Source organism: Acyrthosiphon pisum, chromosome A1 (genome assembly GCF_005508785.2).
Source record: "Acyrthosiphon pisum isolate AL4f chromosome A1, pea_aphid_22Mar2018_4r6ur, whole genome shotgun sequence".
Lineage (NCBI taxonomy): Eukaryota > Metazoa > Arthropoda > Insecta > Hemiptera > Aphididae > Acyrthosiphon > Acyrthosiphon pisum.
Genome location: NC_042494.1, coordinates 42,786,755 through 42,810,735, shown reverse-complemented (window position 1 = coordinate 42,810,735; position 23,981 = coordinate 42,786,755). Strand labels below are relative to the sequence as shown.

Here is a 23,981-nt window from a genome sequence, read left to right as displayed (position 1 = left end):
GTCGATCGTGCGCGCGTGTGTACGTATATTACACAGTATAAGGCTGTGTAAGGTTGCACTCCTATACGAGTAGGATATATTATGCATTATGCATGTATGCGTGTATGAGCGCGCGCGCGAAAAATAAAATAAAAAATTGATAATCGTCGCGTTGTCCGGAGACCGTCCGACGGTAACGGCGATAATATTATTGTAATGCATTCGAAACGAGTTGAACCGACGCGCATGTTATTAGTTATTACTATCGTTATCGGAAAATATAGCTACAGATACAATAACTTGCTCGCGCGCGGCTTATATATTTTACATATTTTTTACATTCCAGTTAATTAAAAATTGCGGGCTTCTATAGAAATTACATTCAGCACAATAATAATATTACCATGGACATTGTCGTCGCATAATCGTTACATATTGCTATTTGTTGTGCTGCGTGCAACTGCGGCGATTGGCGGCCGCGGCTGGTGAGCTAGAAAATCGCTTCGCGCGCGTAATATTTTTTAAAAATAAAGTTTATAAAAATAATAATAATCTCGTGTGGACGCGTGGTCGGTGTACCTCCGTGCCACGGCCACGGGCCGCGGAGAACAGTAGATTTCGGTCGGAAGAACAATATCCGTTGTCGGGCGTCGGCGATTCTATATAAGTTAGAGAAAAAAATATAACAAACCGTCGGCGACGGGCGTGAGAAATAAAAAGATAAACATTACACAGTTTGCCATAATAATATAATAATATGTGCATAATAAAAATATATACACCGTGCACGTGTTGCATTACTGTAACAAAATATAATGATAATAGCGATAGTTGTTGTACTCGACACACGTCACCGTATCTCGGTTGAGTGTATACAGCGTGCCCGCGGTCGCAGTAAATTAATAACACTATAATATGTTCGTTATAATATTATTATTATTTATTAATATTGTAGATGAGTGTGTGTGTGCATTTGGTATATTATTATTATCGTCATTATTATACATCGTAATAATAATAAAAATAATAATATTATTATAGTAAGTTGTTATGCATGTGCCTTCGGCCGTCGCCACCGCCGGACGAAGATGACGAGAGGTCAACGTTCGGTAATATTTTTTCGCCGACGTCTGCGTCTGGCGGTTCGGTAGTAGTAGTCGCGCACACACACACACAAGCACATTTCACATGCACACACGAGCGCGCGCTACGGCCACACAACGGTGTGTGTGCGTGTGAGAACCGCTCACGACACACCCGAAACACGTCTGTCTCACTTTCGGTCCACCGACCGCGTGCAATCTTCTGCGTACCTAGTACCTACGATACCGACGTATCGTTCGCGGTCAAGTTGTCCGAAAGTCTCCTCCACGGGGAAAAGTGCCGACAAACGAAAAATGACGCACAGAGATTTTGGACATCAATGAAATATCATACTACTGTTGTTGAAAACTGAAATGTACCGAATGGCTAAAATGGCTAAAATTGCCATGGAAAGATGTATAAAAATCATAACGTTTAATAATAGGCTTTTGGTTTCGTAGGTGGGCTATTAAATTGGGGCGGTAGAAGCCCGATAAACTATCCGTAGGTTGACAAACCCACCCCTAGGTCGACAAACTTACCTCTAGCCACGTCCAATAAAAAAGAGGATATTTCTACAAATTATTATTGCCCAATTATACACGATTACATAACTTTTACATATTAAAAAAGGTAATGAGAAGCATAAAATGAAAAATGTATCCTAATGAAAGATGACTTCTAGTCTTAGGCCTGGGCCTCTTCCAACCGTAAACAGGCAGTAGATCGTATTGCCGTCGAAAACGAGTCATACCTAGTTACATTCAGTACGACACATGCCGACTAATATTATACGTGTTTAGAAAACGCACTTTTCCGGAACAACAAAACAAAAAACATAATATTATGACGCTGGTGTGCGTCACGTTTGTGTGCGTGAAAACGTGAGAGCTCGTATGTGTCGGTGCTTGGTCTATAAAATAATAATAATAATAATAATAATAATGTGACGCGGTGAATAATTTCGGGTTTCGGCGACTAGACGGTTGCGCGCGCACAAGCACACGTACAACAAGGATCCGCCGCCGCTGCCGACGACGACGCCGCCGCCGCCGCCCCTTGTCTGGTCTCGACGTCTGCCAACGTCGACGTCTGCCAACGTCGCCGCCGCCACCGCTACCGTTCCGCCCGGCCCATCGTAGCGCACACTGGTAACCGCGGTATGAGTGTGTGTGCGTCTGTGTGCTCGCACCGCTCCACTCCTCCCACCACGCCACACGTTCCATCGCAACACTCTGTGTGTTCTTCCCACTCTGTTTTTCGATGCGTGTGCGTCGCCGCCGCCGTCTGCGTGTCCGACCACCGCCGCCGCCGCCGATCGGGGGCCAGCAGCGCTATTACGTTCGACTCGGTCACGGCACCTCCACCTCCACCGCTGCCGCCGACGCCAACACCGCCGCCGTCACCACTACCACCGCCACCATCGCCATCACCGCCGCCTCTACTACTACTACTACTACTACTACTACGCTACTACTGCCGCCGCAGTCGCACACAGTCATTCGTGTAGTATACGCGCGCCCGTTAGCGAGTGTGTTCGTTTTGTTGTTCTCGTCCGCAACGTGTTTTTTTGTTTTTTGTTTTTGTTTTATCATAACCAACCATAAATATATATGGTATATATATAAATACTATATGAATGTATAATATTAAATTATAATATATTGAAATAAAAACGTTACATTTTTTTTTTGTTTGTCCGACTGTTTTACGTGCGTGTACCGTGTGTTCCGAGTGTGCGTATTCCGTGTGATATCGTTTTGTGTGCGCGCACGTTCTTCTCATACCAAAGGTATTACAATAATAATCGTATAGTATGCTTTTTGCGCGCGCCACGGTACGCGTTTAAACGCAATTTCATATTTTGTAAGTAATTTTCGAATTTTTTTTATAAATTGAATACGTTTAATCGTTTTGGACTCGGGCCGGTGTTTGATCCGTTTCCGCGAGTGTTTCCGTAGCATGCGCGATTTTCACAGAGCTTCTAACGACCCATACCGGTGTATACCGGTTGATGCTGTTGTCGTCGACGTGGTCCCGCCGCGACACATGCCGTCGTCGACACGACCGCTGCGGCCACCGGTGATTGTTGTCGCGCGATCGTCCGCGGACTGCGGGCATGACGTGTCCGCGTTCGCCGCGGCGATATGAGTGCCGTCGTCGCAGTCGAGCAGTGACAGGAGCATCACCGAAATCGGTAGCACCAGTAGTAGTAGTAGCAGTAGCAGTAGTAGTAGACGTAGCAGCAACAGCAAGAGAAGTAGTGCGGGGAACAGACATCCGTTCGTAAAACACGAGCACTTGATTGTGTGGGCACGAAGAAGACGACGACGACGACGACGACGACGAAAACGACTACTGACGGACGACTCGACCCGAACGGTCGAGATGGACGACGACCACCACAACGATCAGCAGGTGAACAACCCGCACATAAACAAAGTGCTCAAAACATACCAGATGAGTGCGCCCAGGAGCCTGCAGGGACCGAACTCGGTGCTGGATGAACCGTCCGGCGCTGCCGTGGCCGTGTGCTCGCCCAAGGCGCCCATGCCCACAGCGACCAGCGGCGACTCTGAGTCCGGCGGCGGTAGGAAGACACCAGCACCAGCGCCACCACCGCCGCCACCCTTACATCCGGTGCTGTACGTGCCCGACCAGTCTGGATGTGAGCTGTTTGAGACGGAGCTGGAATGGGAGAAGATCGCTTGCTTCATGGTGGGCGGCGAGATGCGGTTGTGCCTGCCGCAGATCCTCAATACGGTGCTCCGGGACTTTACGCTCACTCAGATAAACCAGGTGTGTGACGAGCTACGCATCTACTGTTCTCGGTGTACGCCCGAACAGCTGGATATGCTCAAGCACTGCCAGATACTGCCGGTGACGGCGCCGTCATGCGGGCTTATGACCAAGACGAATGCCGAGCGGCTGTGCTTCGCACTGCTCCATCGGATCCCGCCACCCGCGGCCCCGGTGCCCGACGACGTCGTCACGTTCTCGTTCGAGGTGTTCCACGATGTGTTCGGCAAGACCCGGGGCGTGTGCATGCCCGAACTGTACACCGAGAAGTTCTCGGCGTGCATACAGTGCGTCGAGTGCAAGGCGCTGTTCGCGCCTCAGCGGTTCGTTAACCACATACACCGGTTCACAGGAACCAATTCGTGCCACTGGGGCTACAAGCGCGAGAACTGGAAAGCGTACGTCAAGGTGTCGCATGGGCACCCGGACTACGCGCAAGTGGTCAACCTGTTCGAGACGTTTAAGGAGCAGATCGACGAGTCGGCCACTGCGCACTTTTCCTCTCGGAAACGAAAACAGGTAAGGCAATAATAATAATAACATTTAATCTATGATAAAGCTCGCAGTCGTTATTATTAATTGTGTCATTAGTATCGCGATCGTAGTAAACATTTTAAAAATAAACAAGTGCTATGGTCGGACTAATAATATACCGATATAGCTATATATAGTTAGATTCCAAGTACTAATCCATTTACGTCAAGATAACGTAATCTGTGTAAACCCCATTCGCTGACTAGTTGTAAAGGGTAGACCCGATTGCAAACTATTAACATTTTTGGGAACAACATTACGTATATTGTCGAATGACTAGGGAATCCTAAAATACGACACGATTGCATTATAAATTATCTCCAACGTTGTGAAATTTTTAATTAGGTTTGCAATTTTCCAAATACACGTTTAAAAATTAAATGATTTTTTGTCCGCTCAAATAAATCTAAACAACGGTTTTTGGTTAAAAATTGACGGAAGTACATATATAAAATACATTCATCGTTTCACTCAGAATCTAAAATCCAATGGAAATATCAACTTGTACAGAACGACAACAACATCAATGATATTGTAGACGACGTGATATAATATCGTCGTCAGAGGAATAGGATCAGACCCGTTTTCCCGTCAATCGGCGTTTTCACACGACCTCGCGTGTATAATTCATATTTCATAACATATACCTCTGCTGGTTCTCTGTTGGTATACCTACGAGTCGTTGAGCCGATTAAATAGCGATTTAAAATCCGACAGTAGCCCACGTACATAGAACGACTGTGCGCCGCAAAACGAGCGCGCGCGCCCGATAGATTTACAGTAATCGACGCAATTTAACATTATTGTGCGTATGGAGGTACACGATAATAATAATAATAATAATATATTAATATAATCATGATAATGGCAATAACGTTATGCACGCGCGCGCCATTCGAATCGTCCAGAATAATGTGTGTTTTTATAATATCGCGTGGAGTGAGTGAGATAGAGTGACGGACACGACGAGGTCACTTATTATTATTGAGGCGCTCGCGTATGTGTGAGTGTGTTGCGGCTGCGTTGACGTTAGGCTTGTTCGTCGTTAGGTGGATGCGGCGGCGGCGGGAATGGTGTGCGGCAGCGGTCGTCGTCAGGACAGCGGCGCGCAATAACAAACCGTACGAACGAAAAACAAAATCAAATCGTGCCCTCGTGCGTATGTGTGTCGCGAACAAGACGATGTTCGTATGCATTCGCGTGTGTGTGCGTGTTCGGCGAGTGCTGTCTATATATATAATGTTATTATATTATATTTTATAGCCAAGGACACGACGACGACGACGCTGCTCGTTCTCGAAGCTCTAAACCGCACTCACGTCCGACTCGCCCACCCACCCACCCATCCATAAAATATGCGCGAACGGTCGACGGAACGAACGTAATATTATTACATATTATTATTATTATAAAATGCATCTCCTACATTGGCTGCGTGCAATAATAATGCGCGCGCGCCATCCGTCTCCGACTGCGACTTTCGTTATCGTCGAAAAACATCGGTTTGTATGTCGTGTGTGTGCAACGTGTCCCCGCACCTACCCGTCCGTCTTTTATCTTTCCGGCTCGCGTACTACGACGACGACTAGACTATTTGATATTTTATTGTTGTCGCGTTATTGACCGCCGCTGCCGCTGTACACAGGTGGTTCTTCGAGTTCTATTTTTCGAATTATTATTGCAAATTTGTGTATTTTATTTCATATATTATTATTATTTATTATTGATTATGTACACGACGCGGACCTAATGCGACTTGTGAACGTGAGTTCGCTGACGATTTAGGGACTGGGGAGTAGGGACGACAACCGATATTATTGTGTTTTTGATCGGCAGCCAGGGGAACTGGTCGGTTATTTCATCGCGGCCGCGGTGTGACGTTGCGGTCGGTGTCAGTTGACGGCGATGAGAAAACGTTTTCTATAATGATACCTACGCACAATAATATTATAATGACCGCCGGCCGAACGCGTTATCCGTTTCTCTCGAGTATTTTTTTCCAACGGAATTCCGCAGTAAATGTTTTTATTTTTTTTTTAAATTTAATTTATAGTTTCAACATACCAAATGTTTTTACAAAGTTTTAAATTTACAATAAATACAATAAATATAAATTCATGGGTAAACAAAGAAATCTTTGTGCCACTGCCTGGTTGGTCTTCTAGGAAGGTGGTAGGCGTGGTTTTAGTTTAGGTTTGATGTTTTTTCACCGATTTTGTAATGAAGAGGCGAAAGGCTCTTTCAATAACTAATTTTATTTAGATTATTATTGAAGGTTTTGTATGTTAATTATCCATTTTTACAGGTATCCCATGCTGATGTCGAATTATATTCTTAGAAATTTGTTTTGTAGAGTTGGTAATTTTTTAATTTTCGTTGGCGTGGTGGCGCTCATTGTGGGCATGTATAAGTTAATAGTGGCTATACTTATTATGAAAGTATAATAATATGTTAGTAGAGAGTATTTCATCTGTAGGGTTGTGGTGAATTTAGTAGAGGGTATAGGATTTTTTCATCCCTGCTGTTCTACTGGATATTATGTTTGTTGATTTGTACTAAGGCTGGGTTCACGTATTTTTTTAAAGTAAATACTTTGGCTTCACTCTTGGTGAGATTAAATTATGTTTAGCAGTAAACGTGTTTTGACTTGCCGAAAGTACTTTTCACGTCGACTCGGGCGTACGAGCAACTATAATAATTATAGTTTTTCCTAGAAATCAAAACGAAATCAATAAAAACACATAATAATCATTAAATGTACAGGCATTCATATATTATTATAAAATATTATGCACTGTATATAGTATATTATTATCCGAGTTATTATCGGTGTTTGCCGTCAAGGGCCCAAGTTATAGTAGTTGTGCCTTTATTATACCGCTTCCGCCGCAACTAGTTTTTACTGTAAATCGTAAACTATATTATAAAGTTTATCGTCCCATTCATACAAATCCGACAATATTACCGCGGTAGGTAGGCATATTATAATATTACGTTGTACGTACACGATTATACTTATGTTAATTATACAATATAATGACGATATTTTATATAACAGTGGTGCGTACAACAGGTTGGATCGGATGAACATTTTTAAATGCTTAGACCACACCGTCGTCGTGGTTGGTCGCATGGCGTGCGTGTTTTATTTTCAACAGAAACGTGATTTTCGCGAAAACGAAAAGAGATTATAACAAGACGACGATCGCGTGTACGAATCTTCGTCGACGCGGATAAACAGAAGATAATTATTATACCAACCGTGGTTATGGTGCACCGGTGGTGGGGACTAAAGGTGTAAAATATCGGTTTTCGCAGCCCGTCTCAGGAGTATACGTGAGTGAACGCATTCGTGTGGTGTCGCTACCGCTGACATTTAAGTAGCATTAGTGGTCACTGGTCAGTCATTATGGCGGCAGTGATTTTATAACGTTATTATATTATAATAGCGTTATAAAATAAAATAAATTGCGTTTGGCGGCTAGACCTGTAGCATCCAACGCGCGTGCTAGACAGATCATGTATTATATTATTTAGGGATAAAAACCGTTTTTAAATTCATTGAAAACGAAAAACGTAGATTAAAAATGTTTAAAAACTTTATCAGAATATTATAAAACTATATTTTTCTTTCGCATGGAAAATTGGGCTGCTTAGTCAATGTTTTAATTCATTGTTTTGTACTTTTGTTGTTTGCATTTAACATGAATATAATATGTATTACATTAAATAGGTTTCTGAAAAGTTAAATTTTTTCAAAACACATTATTTTCAAGTATAAATCATACTTAAATCCTCGAGTAAATATTTTTTTTTTGTCGATGGAAATTCGTTATCCCGTTGACTGAAGAAATTCAGCGACGGCGCAATGTTACGGTACGAAGCGTTCACTCGCGAATCGAATAGGTAGGGAGGAACCACGTATAGTTTAAAAACGTCCGGTAGAGCCTCGCGCACAAAATATCTTCTTGTGACGGAAAACGATGGTCGGTGAAGAACTGAAGAAATCATATCCGTCGCGGGCGAGGTTGTCTGAGACCATAGGATGTATTATTTCCATCATCTTTTTTATATATTTCCTGAGTTGTTTTTTTTCTGTTGTTTACGGTTTCTATATTATTTGGTATTATTGTTTCCGTCGCCGGGCGCGGTTATGACAGGTTGATTGTATGGACCATTGTTATTGCGTGCGACGGCAACGGGTCGTCTTCGTGTGTTGCGTTTTCGTTTTGTTGTTGTTTTTGTTGTTGTCGTAGTTGTTGTTGTTGTGGTTGTTGTTGTTGATGTTGTTGTTATTGTTGTTGCTATGTTTTTGCGACGAACCGAATGAAAAACGCGTCGAAAACAAAGAGAACCGGCCTCGCTTAACCCTGCTCCGCACCGTCGCCGATGACTTCGAGTGTCTTCGCCCGGGCCGCGTTGATCCGGCGGTGGCGGACAATGGAAACAGGAATCGCAGTAAAAATAATAATATAATAGGGAGTGAGTGAGTTGGGATGATGATGACGGCGCGAGATGAAACAGCGAGTGAGAGAGACGTGGACGCGTGGATACTTGTATGCGTGTGTGGTGATGGCAGGGGGTGAAGAACAGGTCTAACGAGCTCAGGTGAATGGCCAGTGGGAAAAATTACGGAAAAATATCCTTTTTAGGAACGTACGTCCAACGATCGTATTACTTTAATATCCATATAAAATATACGTACTATATGTGTACTTACCTCTTACATAGAGGTGTTTAACATATTATAAACATATTTATAAATCTTTTGGTACAGCACATATTGTATTATGTAAATGCGTTGCCGTTTGTGTGCGATTTCGGAGGTATTTTCTGTAAACGCTGTCGATCTCCCGCAGCAGATCTGAGCCCGCGAATAACCGACCCCGATCGGGGATATGATTGAAGAATATACCCACGTGTATCGGGTTACCACTCGCGCATTTTCTCGGTACACCCCGTCGTTGTACCACTTGTATCAGCATTCAGCATTTATACAATTTCGGTAGATGGTGGCCACGTTAGACGTTTTTGGTTTTTCTATATTATTATTTTTTTTTTTTATTGTTCTTATTTAACATCGGTGACATTGGCCATTTGTCACAATTATTTTTGTTAAATTAGGTTATATTTAAAAACTTTAAAATTTGCGTAGTGGCGTCCGCGTCGGGTCCGAGTACTACGTCAAATGTATGCGTATGGGGGCATTCGGTGATTACGTGGCTGATTGAGAGTTCAGTTCCACAAGAATTCCACATTGATTTTTTCACGAGGTATCCATGAGCAAGACGAGTGTTGGACGGGTGTGCCGATGCGGAATCTCTTGATAATTACCTTATCCCTTCTAATATAATATATATTATTATTGCAGATATTATAATAAACTCGATAATAAATGACACGCGTAAGTACAATATTATTATCACGACGATTATTCCCGTTTTTTTCAATATGTTTACATATCATCTGCAATCGATATTTTTTCTCGACTGGATCCGGTGACCTGTTATCGTCTGTCTCTGAGGGTTTGTCAGCGACAGGCTCTCGTATAATATATTATGGGTTATGTAGTACCTACCTATGTGTAGGAATTCTCGGAACGTGAATTCTCTAACGTGCTACCCCGAGTTAGGGTCGCGCATATCCGCATAATATGATAAACCGATCCGGACGTCTAATGTGTATGTAATATGTATATTATATTATATAACCTGCACGCTCGCCGGTTACTTCCGTCCGTTCACCATTTTTGCGGTCGGCATAACATCGCGGGTATAACATGTATACGCCGAACGTGCCGCGACGACCCGCGTGCATTTATGTGTCGCCCAGGAAATCCTCGAGCTTATATCGATTAAGTAGGCACATTTCGTTTTATTTTTCCAGTGTTTTCGAATGTCCGGTGACTCGTATATACGTATTTTTTCAAAATACAAGTCGCAGTTATATATTATGTAACAGCCGTACGTTTTCCCAAGCCTGTGTACATATAGTATGTAAGTTTTCCAACGCACGAACACGATACCGAATTTCCCCCGCGAATACCCCTTAAACGAGTCTGTTATGGACATACGTTTATAACATACATGCGTACACACGCTCGCATATAATATAGGTACTCGTTGATGCAGGTCCATCGTCTCCACAACAATTCAGAGGCAACCCAGCCCGGAATAAGCAGACAGCTAGGGACCCACTGATTAAAGGTCGGCATAAAATTATATTAAACGGTCACCTATTATACCAATGTACTTGTTCAAGAGTCAGTCACTATATAATCATTTTTATACCGTTATTATTTTATTTTATGTTTATGGTGCGTTACATGGGTGATTGGCATGTATTTATATTTTGATATTGTGTAACGTTTTACAAACTCAATGGCCGTAATAGTAATTAAAAAATTTTGTGTAAGTATACTCCATTACTACAACGCATAAATATGACTGAATAAATTGTTTGAGACCCACCAGTTACAACCAAGTATCGGATCTTGTGGACTTAATCCAAGCTTGGTGGCAGTGATGCCGATTTCCATCGAGAATCGTCAGTATTCAAATATTAAATAAAATACACTGTTAATTGTATTTTTATAATAATATATATTATACAATGATAATTGGATATATTATATATTTTTTTGATTTTCACAATCGGAATCCTGCTCGCATAATGGCGAACAACCGGTTATCGCCCGTGCAGTAGTAATAATAATAATAATATTCTGGCGGTGTACGTTTTCATAATCTTCCCTTGTCGTGTGCCGTGTTGTTTGTAAAAAAAAAGAAAAAAAAAACCTAACCGAAAGTAATAGCAATAAATTTGAAGACGCGTTCATATTGTATAGGTTTTACATAAATTCTATGGATTTCTAGTAATCATATAAAATGCTGCGGTAGAAGAAACGGCTGTGCAAAACAAAAATTTAAAATAATAATATATTCTTCGCTGGCTTATTATACAACGACGACGAGTGCGGTGTACAATATAATATAATCTGTTCTCGCGTTTTGGTTCTTGCGCGCCAATACGAGGACGGAGGTGAGCGCGCGCGGCCAAAGAGCAGCGGCCAGCGCTATCCGCACCGGCAGAAATAGCCGCGATCCAAAATTAGACGCGCTCGGACGGAGCCCGTGTTGCCCGCCGCCGTGTCCCGCACCTGCCAGAAATTTAAATGGATAAACGCGAGGAAAAATAAAACAGTTTCTCTTGTGTGCAGCAGTATATTACACTATTATACATTTACACGTACGATGAATATTTGTGCGCCTTCTCCGTTTTAGCAGACTTTCGCTTTTCCGAAGACCCGCGACCGCGGTAATGTCGTTGGCGTACTAAAGCACTCGCTCCGCGAAGACCCGTGACTATGCAACGCCACCGGTGTATGATCGATTATTTCACATGTTATTCTGATAATTATAATATTATAATATAAACATGATTAACCTACCGTCGTACACCTCCTCCCGACCACTAATTCGTCACCAATTAACGCGCGCGCACGCATCAATTATTGTTGTGTAATACGAGACGCGGCGGCGACGGCGGAGTGTTTTTACACGTTTTTTTCAACACACAGTACATCTACGATAACCTACCGCGTGGTGGCTAATGATGTGATATTTTCGTCCCACGCACACCTCTGCCACCGCCGCCGCTCCGGGATCCGCGGGAGACCGTTTGAAATATTATTTTTACGCGCACACGAGTCGTCGCCGTCTCGTCGCGCGCGTGTCTACGTGGACGGACCCGACGTCATAAGATAATGATAATCGCAATAATAACGAGTACGTTAACATGTTATTATTTTTATTATATTATTATTTCGTTGGCACTAATTATTTTGTATTACAAATTATTGTATCAGGCGGAGATCGAAAACGTATAATGGAGCGTACGGTTTGATTTGTTATGTTTTTTTTTTATCATAATAGAATCTTTCAAGAAGTTCCATCACTGGATGGATTCTTCTTCCAAGCCTCCAACCCATTAACTCCCACAGCGCTTGTACTTATTGTAAAAAAAAATGTACAGATTGTATAAATAAATTAATAATGTAACAAAAAAATATCATAATACTAAAAGTCTAGGGCGGGGAATTTAATGGCCTATAAAAATGCCCTAAACATTAAAAAAATAATCTTAAAATTGAAAAACCAAAAAATGAAAAACAATGCCAAATAAAAACTGCTATGAAACCTTTATGTTAAACAACGAGTTAGTTTTGGAAATCGATGCAACTTCAGTTGAATGTTGTACGTTGTAAATTAACCATGTTCCCAGACAAAACACACACTCTTAAAGTCATAACATTATACACTTATAATCATAACGTTATTGATTCATATTACATTCCAGAACTAAATACACTGTCGCCGCCCACCAACATTATTTTGAACAAAATAGTAAAGGCAGATCCAATAATGGATGTTAAACATTATTATATAGTTTGTTGTACTACAATGTTGTCATTTGCAACGCGAAATTATTTTATACATTACGCGACCCCTGGTGGTCTCTGACAATCGCGCTAAAGCACTATTGCTGTCCGGAGTATGCGGAGGTAGGGGAAGGCGCGCGAGAGAGCTGAAAAAAAGTTGATAAACAATTGTCGGCACTGTCGGCGGCCGAGGATAGTCCTATATAGGTATTGTGCAACCATCGTCTCTCGGTGTAAACGCCGAATGGAAAAACACCGACGATACAGAGAACCGGTTGTTGACCCTTCGCGCGCCAACGCCAGCTGACCTTCTCCGCACGCACGCATGCACGCACGCACATGCGTACGCCAGACCGAACTCCCGCCGCCGTCAGTCGTCCGCGCGCGCTGTCGCTCGCTCTGCTGCAGGTTGTCGCGTCGCGGATCGTTCGCGGCTTCGCGCCAATGCCGCCGCCATTGCAACACGTTCACGAGCTTCCCGCTTGTCCGCCCATCCTACCGCCACAGGTCTACTATTGCTGCAGCCTGCCGACGCCGTTATCAACAAAAAAAAAACACAACAACGCCAATACTAATATTATTATTGCCTCTATCTCTCACTCAATGTCTGTCTGTCTCTGTCTCTCTTCCGAACGTGCTTTTTTCAAACGGTGATGGATCGATAAAGTATAATATTATTATTATAATAATACAATAGCCATAATGGGTTAGGCTAGTATTATTATTGTCTTATATTGTATGTCATTATATATTATATTATGTTTTATGTAAACATCGTACGATGCTCTTTCGGTGATTTCATATTTCATGTTGCATGCCTCACACGATTGTTGTCGTTTACTCGGTAAGATAACAATACGTGTGCTGTATGCTTTGCGTTGATTTGTGACAAGTTCTGATGTCGTTTTAGATGTTTTTTTTATTTCGTTGATGCGGTGGCAGGGCAAGAAAGCCGAATGATCAACGATGATGTCTCGCGATTTCCTAAATTTTTTTAACATGGAAGTGTAACCGACGGCGACCGTCCTACACATTTGTTGTGATCATAGGCGCAATTAGAGTTAAAATTCTGGGGAGACCTAAAGCCCACCTAACTAAATTATTTTTTTTAAATATCCCATAAAGTGCTTATATTTAAATCAATAAGGGATATTTTTTTTTGGGAGGGGGGGCTAAATCGTAGTTAGGGGGAGGTTAAGCCCCCCCTCTACAGTTGCGCTGATGGTTGTAACGTGCATAATATTGTGGCGCATTTCATTATTTTACTACTGCGTGTAACGAGCACCCAATGCTAAGGTTCGATAAGATTATTGGTTTTTAACGCCAGCTACCGTGACCATACAATTATAGGGAAAAATTATGTTATGGGCCAGGGGATGACTACCAAACACGCGGCACTCGGCGATACTACTATAATATTATAGTGGTTCACAAAAAAATTCTCCGAGGTCGTTCCATCAGTTCGATAGACGATGCATAGAGTGTTAATTCACAACGATAAACGTCAATGCAGTGCTGTCATTACTTATTTTTGATTTAAACCCGATTTTTTCATTTAGTTTACTCTCTTGCTCTGCAGCGCTCTATGTATAGTACAGAACAACTTGTACCTTATACAACGGGTGACATAACGTTCCGATTGTCCCATTAAACTTGTATAATAATTTGTCTCATAGACCAAATGTGTTCTATATACTTAAACCGTTATTATTATTGTTATTACTGTTCTTATTATTGCTATGTGTATTATGTATGGTCTTCTGTCTTCAGAATGCGGTTTTCGGTTTACTATCGTTTTATGTTGTCGGATTTGATCCATTTTATAGTTTCTCGTCTGTAGCAGACACACTGGGCCCTTGATTACGTTATTATTTTGTTGTTTCTCAGGACGTACGATCGGTACTTATTTTTGTATACATATATGATCCTCCGTCGTGATATATTTTCATTGCGTTTAATGTATAAATTACATTTCGTTCTCGTTGCACAAATTTGTCTGTCACGAGGATTCGGAAAAAGACGTTTCCCTCCTCTATATAGCTATATATAGTATATTATTATATACATACATATGAATAAATATTATTACTATCGTCGTCCCGGATAATATGTCACCCAAACCCTTCGCGTTCTATCTTAGTGCAATCCACTTTTATGTTTCTTCTCGTCATGTATAATGCTACCGAAAAAGACTGTTGGATATCGTCGCATTTGAACATTATTTTATCTTGAAATATATGCGATTAGAATAAACGACGACGCCGTTATACCTATATCTCCGTTTTGATTAGAAATCTGTTGATATAGTATAAGAATATATTTAGTATTTACACTCCATTTGGCCTAGGATTTGTTTTCTTCACTTTAAGTACAAAGTTTCTCGCAGTGTGTATAATATACGTCTGAGCGATTCCTAAGACGCTTAAAGAATATACTATTCGAAAACGAAAAACAAAAATTATAACACAAAACCGATGATAAACGTCATAATACATATAATACATATTAATATATTACGTACCCGTCGTCCAGGCGTCCTCCACGCCAACCTCGTCGTATTTTGATGAATTTTTCGCACTCAAGTGTGTTTATTGATCAAAGTCGATCATAATATATTATATTATTATAGTTCCAACTATGAATGATCCTCGGAAGGTCTCGTCCAGTGGGTTACTATACATTGTTACAGCCGCTAACGACGAACCCACGCTAACTATAATATTATACCAACATATACACTAGTGTACACGTGCCAGACAATAACGGCAGCAACCGCAGCTTTGATGGCGTCGTTGTGTTGTGTTATTTGACCTTGTATGAGAGTATATAATATTATGTACGTAGTGTATGGCGTATGTATATGTGAAACGTTAATGCAGTTGTTACTGCATTCGGTGCAAGCGAAACCTTTCAAGGATGACTGCAGTTTTTTTCTCTTCTTCGTGTAGCAACCGTAAAATCAAGAAACAATAAGTAATGCTTTTACAATAATGACGCCACTACCGCGCCGGCCGCCGCGCGCCGCGTCGTTCGGTGCATTAAATTGAGATCCAACGGGTAAGATTGATTTTTCGGTTATTATCCCAAACTATAAAACAATGTTATGAACTCTGGCGTTGCAAAAAAAAAAAATCAAATAAATAAATCCATTTAATAAATGGCGGGGTTTCTGTCTACTGTAATAAGGATGACAATTTTTCATTTATTTTCGGGTTTTACGATAGGGAGTGAAGTGCGCGCTCCTCACTAACCTAATGCATTTTTTATTTTCTTCCGCTTCGCTTTATCATGAGATTATAACCACTATACGCTGTGGCTGGTGTACCATCATAGTCTGTCTGTGAAAATAGAATTGGTTTAAAATGGATTTTTTTTTTTAATATAAACTATATTAAACTTAGTTTAACATTTTGAAGAAAATAATATAGTTTTGTTATATATTATACATATACATAATACTCTGGGTTATTACTTATTAGTTATTTGTATGAGAAATTATATTAAAGGAGAGCGGCGCTCTCTACAAATAACTGTCTTAAGGTGATTATTTTTTGAGAATAAAATTCAGAGAGTCAAAAATACTTCAAGGACTCTATGTCTCTATATGGCAGCTGCAGTATAGTAATTTTCGGTTCCGTGCCAGAACTTTTTTAAAATTATATACTGTTCGGGGAGACCGTTGGGGTTATAGAAATGCTACAACTATTTTCTTGTGTAATATACGAAATGATTAAAAAAATTGTTCACGAGTTTGTGTGCAGGAATGTAGCAAAACGTGATTAAAAATTGATAATATAGTAGTGTTTACATTATTACAGTGTGACTAGTACAACATGTTATCTACTGTTCTGATTTTTAATTAACGTACATATTAATTGCTTTATTTTTAATTAATACGGAAAAACGGTTGAAAAAAACATAATATTATATACTGATTAAACTCTCGTAATTAATAATATTGTATGTGCTTACATTATCATTCACCACGTGCAAGAAGATTAGTAAAATCAATAATATTATTATTACAACCCGGCGGGTTATGGCCGCGTCGGAAGAGAGCGGCGGGCCATCCGATAACAGACCAGTTACACCTAGTACCTGTAGGCTTTAACTCAGTGGCGGTATGCCATAATAAGTTATAGATTATAACTAATAAATATGGTTTTACTGCGGCTACCGTGTAATACGTTAATTATTTACTTAATAATTATTATGTCGAACAGATAAGCAAGAAGCCAGTTATATTTTGTTCTCGGCGAATAATAATCGGTATACACTCGGCGAGGAGTTATAGATCATGCCCCGTGGCGTCGTAAACAATCAATCTTTTCGATTAAGAAAAGAACTCGCACAGTTTCTAAACGTGGTTAATAATTTAGGATGAGTGGTGATGGTAAATATTATTATAATATTTTGTTATAATACCGAACAGAAGTAACACATAATTCGACGGTGGAAAGGAAAAACGGCGTAAGCGACATTTTATAAATTTTACAGGAGAGCCAAACAACTGTTTTTTCTACTTTTGTTTAACTTTTAAAGCCGTTTAAAAAAATGTCATTGAATTTTCACCTAAACAATTTTTTTGGATAATTATATTCTAAATAAGTTGGTAATATAATAAATTAAGAATTGTTATTTCTTTTACCTGTAATGTTAATTTATATACTATTTTGGTGCTTACGTCTAACGTTATTGGTAGTATGTCGCTTACGTTTTTTGGTGCTTACGCCTTATTCTTGTTATTAATCTGAATTTTGGTGGTTACAACCAGCATAATAATAATAATATTATTATAATTTTATTCTACTCTGTTTATTTAAAAATGAATAAAACGAAATTTATAGATATTATCAATAATTATAATAACCGAAAATTAATTAAAACCGATAAAAAATATTTAAAATTATTATAAACAGTTATGGTGGTTACGCTCAAAAGTATTATTTTGTCGCTTATAAGCCTGTTATTTGGTGGTTACTCAATAATTTATTAGATGGCGTTTACGACTTGCAACTATCGAATATTTTACTATCGAATATAACTTCGTAAATTTCAGTAGAAGGTAGTAGATATCCTATATAATCGATATATATACATATATATATAATTATATATATGTTATACGCTATATAGCCATATAGGCTACCTCTAGCATAGGTAGGTACTATTGTTTTGCGTAACGATTTGTTTTTTACTGTTCGTCAAAACTATACTAATTTTAATTAATAATTTATTACATTAGTATTGTTACCACGTGTCAGCTGGACGTGTCACAGAGAAGACTTGACGAGTGTTAATTATTGACACGTCTCTCAAGACCGTTTTCCAACGACTTTTTTTGATATACGCATTATTGCAGAATTACTTGCACGCATGTTCGAAAGTCGTACTAAATTCGTACGCAACGTCACAACGCTGCTGATATCGTTTTCGTTTTCCCCAAATATAATATAATGTCATGCGCGATTCGGCACGAGATAGATTCGTTTGGTCACCAGCGTATCCCAGACAATTTATATCGATAAATTATATCGCAGTCACTCGCTACTAATATACATTTAATATATTAGTACTATGAATTACAGAACAAGATTCGGTAGGTTACCTTCCCCGCCCAATAAACATAATAATATTATACTTATGATAATGATAACTGAGAAGCGGCTAATACAAAATATCTATGATTGAATTGTGTTCGAGCTTTAGGACCTAATATTGATTTGTATAGTGGCTGTTGATATAGGTGCGTATAATATATTAATATTGTATAGCCCCGCATCCAATAAACATTTTGGACTACGAAGGTATCACTCGCGCTCGCTATACCATATCGTATACATTATGTGCGAGAGTTGCTGCCGCTGATTATTAAATGTATGTTATTATAATATTATAAATCGTGTATATTCGTGTTATTGAATAATAAGTTAATGGATAATCGCGCACGGGTGCATTCACACTTTATAATATAGGGCCCGCCGCGGATCGGAGCCGATGAAAACCGGTGCGAAATAATGATTTATGGCGTGTGTATGTACACTACCTCCAGGAGGGGGTTAAACAGCGGTATAGCGACTGTGACATCTGTATTTGTTTCTTTATTTTTTTTTCGTCCGAGGGACGCCTGATCTTTCCCCTCTTACTCTTACCCCTCGCTTTGTTCTGATGTCCTAGTCATTACCCCGGAGGCAAAATATGTAAACTGTGCGCTGGGCGCTGAAGGTGGCCCTTTGAATTGAACCTAGAGGTGTGCGTGTATATAAATAATTATTATAATATTACATATTATACCTACTATACCTACTATACCTACTATATAGGTACATATATAATATATTATATTCGACGCGTATACAAGGTGTGGAAAACACGGGCGAAAAGAATCGGAAGAAAGGACGACCGCGACGATGAAATAGGGTTATTGGCGAGAACGAAAAATTATTACAGAAATTTATGATTATTTATTTATATAATATACGGGAGCAATAACAAAAAAAACGTGTTTTGGGGTTATTGTTGGGTAAACATTTCTTTATTGTTAACAAGTTTCCACACGGGGCAGCACCCGTGATATTATTATTATTATTCTCCACCGCCGTCGCGGCATTTAATAGCAATTGATTTGCGTAGTGGAGAAAAACGGGGGCTTTTTATTTCGCCAACCGACCAACCCCGTGTGACGGCGCCTCATGAATACGTAACGATGTTCCAGAAAAAAAAAACAAAAAAAGTACCGAAATATTGCTTCTTGTGTGTCGCTGTGTGTGTGTACAGTATTTCTAAAAATTGCCCTCTGACTCGGCACTGTAGGAATGCAATTGGGAATTTATACAAAATGTGTGCGAGAGCGTGCAGCAGCGCGCTACAGCCGGGGCCACGCTAATAAAAAGAGGAATTCTCGATTTTATATTTATAGCCGTATTATGTGTGCGCGTGTGTTGTGCCCGTAGTGTGTATATTATAATATATATATATATATACTATTATGCTTTGCGCCAGCGTGAGCATTTCGTTTTTCGTCATGTTATTATATATTTTTTACGCTTTAAATTCTGTCAGTACACCGACCACCGTCCATCGGAACTTTTGAAGCCTTAATTTAATAGATCACGGTCGTCGTCGTATGCGCGTGCGCCTATATATATTCGCAATCGTATGAGATTGCACATGCCTGTCGGAAACGCCCGGTGAACACGACGACGACGACGCGGGGTGAGATCCCGAATTTTGTATCTAAGGCTTTTTTTTATAACAATGACAGACATTTTAAGTACCGAAGCTTAATATCTTTGAAAAAAGTTAACGGATTAGAGTAAAATATTGGATTAATGGTTTTATTCTTAGTGCTACTTAAATTATAAAATATATGGGATACGTGGAGTATTATATAGTGCAGGGATCAGCAATTAATATTTTTGGAGGGTCACTTAGGGAATTCAGGAAATCGTTGGTATACCTACATGGCTACATCAAAATTTCATGATCATGTTTATCCAAAGAAACAAAGGCCAAATCAAAAAATAAAATACAAAAATAATGAATAACCTCATTTAATTCACTATAAAAAAATTAATTATTTAAAAAATACATTTCTTGACCTTGGCCAGATAAAATTTGTTGACGGGCTGCCATAAAATCGGTGACTTCTGATATCGTATAGAGTGCAACACGATTTTGAGGTGTCACCTAGTGATTATTCGTATCGTTGTGCGACGACGTTCCCGAAATTAAAACTGTTGTGGCATATAATAATTTAATATATATCGTTTCTATCGGCCTTTATATATATATATATCATATATATACGCATCGCGGCATCGGATTTCACGCACTGCAAAGCTCGCGGCGTGTGATTTTCTCACGGAAAACCGGCGAAATCTCGCTCTCGGTATTATTGGACTTATCCGGAAAGCAAACAACCGCGGCGCCGTGGACGTGCCGATGGTCACCGGTTTTTTTTCTATATCCCTCTGTCTATCGCTCTTTCTCTCTCACTCTCTCTCTTTCTATGTCAGATTTAGGGTCGGTAGCGCAGCAGAAAAGCGGTTGACAGCTGATGACGGACAGGCGGCTAGTGCAGTCGGCGGTTACAAAGGTGGGGGGGGGGGGGCACGGCGTGCGGGCCCAGCAGGAGCGTATTCACGCACAGAAGCGCGAACACGAATCTATGTGTGTGTACACATTCACTGGCTGTATATAATGTTATATAATATAAATATTACTATAATTATGTATATGCATATTAACGTGTTCACAGTGTGCACACTGCACACAGGTAACGAGCTGCACATTATGATACATAAAAAAAAAACGAAACGATCAATAACGTGTTTTTTCACAGTTCTCACGTGGCGACGATGACTTTTTCTTGTCAAAAAGGCAAAAACAAAAATACCTCTCATCGTCTTCGTCGTGACTCAGACCAGCTTTATCTAATAGTATATTATATTATAGTAAATCGTTATGTACCTAGCTATACCAACCTAAATATTGCATTGGCGCACTTCACCCACCAACGTGTGAAAATGCCACCAGGATCTTTTACTCCTATAATACCAAGGCCCGTTCAGATTATTCTGTTAGGTATTATTTTCCCGGGGTAAAATCATGCATTTACGGTTTCTTTTTTATTTTAGGATTTTAAGTTTATTATATTCTTTTCTTAAAAACGTGCCGAATATAGCTACACAGTCGTTATCCATATTAGGTATACTAATGGCTTTCCATTAAGAATGATACATTTTACATGTTGCCTGACATATTGTAGTTATATTATTAATTATTATCATGCATATATTTTGAATACAACTTCATTATAAAGGTAAAGCATTAATTTCAAATTGTATGAAATATTTTTCAAAAACAAGTTTAATTTATTAATTGGGTATTTGGTAATTATTATTAATTATATAATATGTAATATAAAATAATTATAATTGGTATTTTCCTTGATGTCGTCGTCGTCAATATTATTTATGCACATTTTTTTCACATATGTTTTGCCACAACGAATTTGGAGTGCATTTTCCGTCAATGTTTGTCTGAACGACCTTCGTGTACTCATCGAAACAAGTCGTGTAGTATGTGTCATCTCGAGCGAGTTTCTGAAACATGTCTTTTCCTTGCCCGACTGCAGTCAGCCCCCGCAAGCGTAGCCGTTGCGCTTCCACTACTGAGCCGCCGGCAGTTGGGTGGCGGCGAGTGGTGACGCTATTACATTTTTCCGTCACTTTTTCTTATATTCCCTTCTGTCGTTTTATTCTTTCTTTTTTTTCCTCTTTTTTAATGACATACGACTTGACGTCATGGTCGGACGCAAATATTTGACGGCGACAGTTGGCGAAATAAGGACTTACTTCTTTCCCCTCGTCGTCCGATACTCCGATGCAAATCCTTCTGTCAGGTACGGTGCTCGTTCTACTTTTATACTTTTTTTTACCTTAAGTAAATATCCAATGGCAAATATTTGACGAGTTACTGGAAAAAAGGCATTAATATTCCCTTGTCAGTTTTATTTTTTTTTTCAACGATACATCTCTCTGACATGTTGAAAACGATATTTACAATTTTTCTCATTATTTGTCCTGTATTTCTGTTTCATCGTTATATCAAGTAAAAAAAAAATGTTATATTATATAATTATGGTATATTTTTGATATAGAACATCAACGCAATAATACAAATATGATTACGAACTGCAGCATTCCATCGTCGTTTGTTGTACTATATACATTATAATAATATATAGATATACTTTTTTGGAACCATTCAAATCCTATGAAAAAAAATATCCCAGATTCGACCATTTTGATTTTCAAATATATATATTTTGTAAATTTTCTTCGGTAACCGAAACGATAAAAAGTGGGAATCGTATTTTCATCATAGGTGTCCAAAGATATTCTTAATAGGTTAATCAACACTTGGCAAGTAAATTTTAAATCCCTAATTCGAACCTTAAACAACTATTTTATTGTTACCATAAAAACTGGGTCAAATGCTGTTAAAAATTTATCTCTGTTTTTATCCGTTCGCCAGGCCCTTATCATACCTAACCGTATAATTTACTTAATATGTATATTGTTTCTTTTTTAATAAATATTAAATATACGATAAATATAATATAATCATATATAATACGGTTTTAAAATATATTTAATAATTCGATTATTTATTTATGTTTTTATATTTTATACTATCAGTCATCAGATAAAATACTTTTCTCTTATCACATTTCAACAATTTTAATTTTAATGTAAACCTTCTTAGTAATTAATAATGTATTTAGGTGTAAATTATAATACTATCTATTCAACACAAGTTTGTATAAATTCGTGTTTATACAATATACATATACTTATTGATTTTCATGTTAACCGTTATTGTTTAAATGTTAATTCCACACGTTATAATAATCTCCTATTAACCATCGTCCAAATTTCGTAGGCTGGAAAGGTACGAGGGTTATTAATAGTTGTATATTATATCCATGTGTCCATAGTTTGTATACCTACGAATTTTGTTGTTAGCCGGCACATTATTTTTCAGATAGCTTTTAACCCTGATTTACTGTATTGCTGCAAGACGTAGTGTCGTAGTGTTATCATATATTTTATCGTGCAGTTAAAGAGCCCATTAGACATTATTCCATAAATAAACAAAGAGAGGTAACCGAGTTCACCGATGAGTATATCAACAAATTCGACTACTTTTTGTAAAAAAAAATCAAAATAGGAACCTACATATAAAATGTTATTCTGTCACATTATTACGGATAGATTATTTTTCCAATTTCAGGTTATCTGTATAGTAATACTGAGCGAAGTTTTAATTTTCATTCCATACATTTTCATATTAGCCAGATATATTAGGCATATTAACTATTGTTCACTTTGATTAATCGCACTAACGAATATTACAAGGCATTTTGCTGGTTATATTTTGAAAATAATGTTTGTGCTGTTGTAGGATTTACATCTTATATCTATATAAATACAAAATATACATATAAGGACTATATAATATGTGCCTATGTATGTTTCTGGGAAAACGGAACAAGAATAATACAATTTGCAAGCTCGACCGCTATTAACCCTGTATAAGTTATTGCATTAGTTATCATAATCGAGCGATAGGAAAACGT

The 23,981-nt window shown here is 39.0% G+C and overlaps 1 protein-coding gene across 1 annotated transcript in view; it reads left to right on the top strand.

The window, feature by feature from the left end:
* Positions 1 to 2,534: 2,534 nt before the first annotated feature.
* LOC100164492 (ski oncogene) overlaps positions 2,535 to 23,981 on the top strand; it is a 49,542-nt gene continuing 28,095 nt past the window's right edge. Inside the window, exon 1 of the mRNA XM_008185584.3 lies at positions 2,535 to 4,380. Within this exon, the coding sequence (XP_008183806.1) occupies positions 3,451 to 4,380 (930 nt within the window). The 5' untranslated portion in view covers positions 2,535 to 3,450. The remainder of the gene's footprint in view (positions 4,381 to 23,981) is intronic.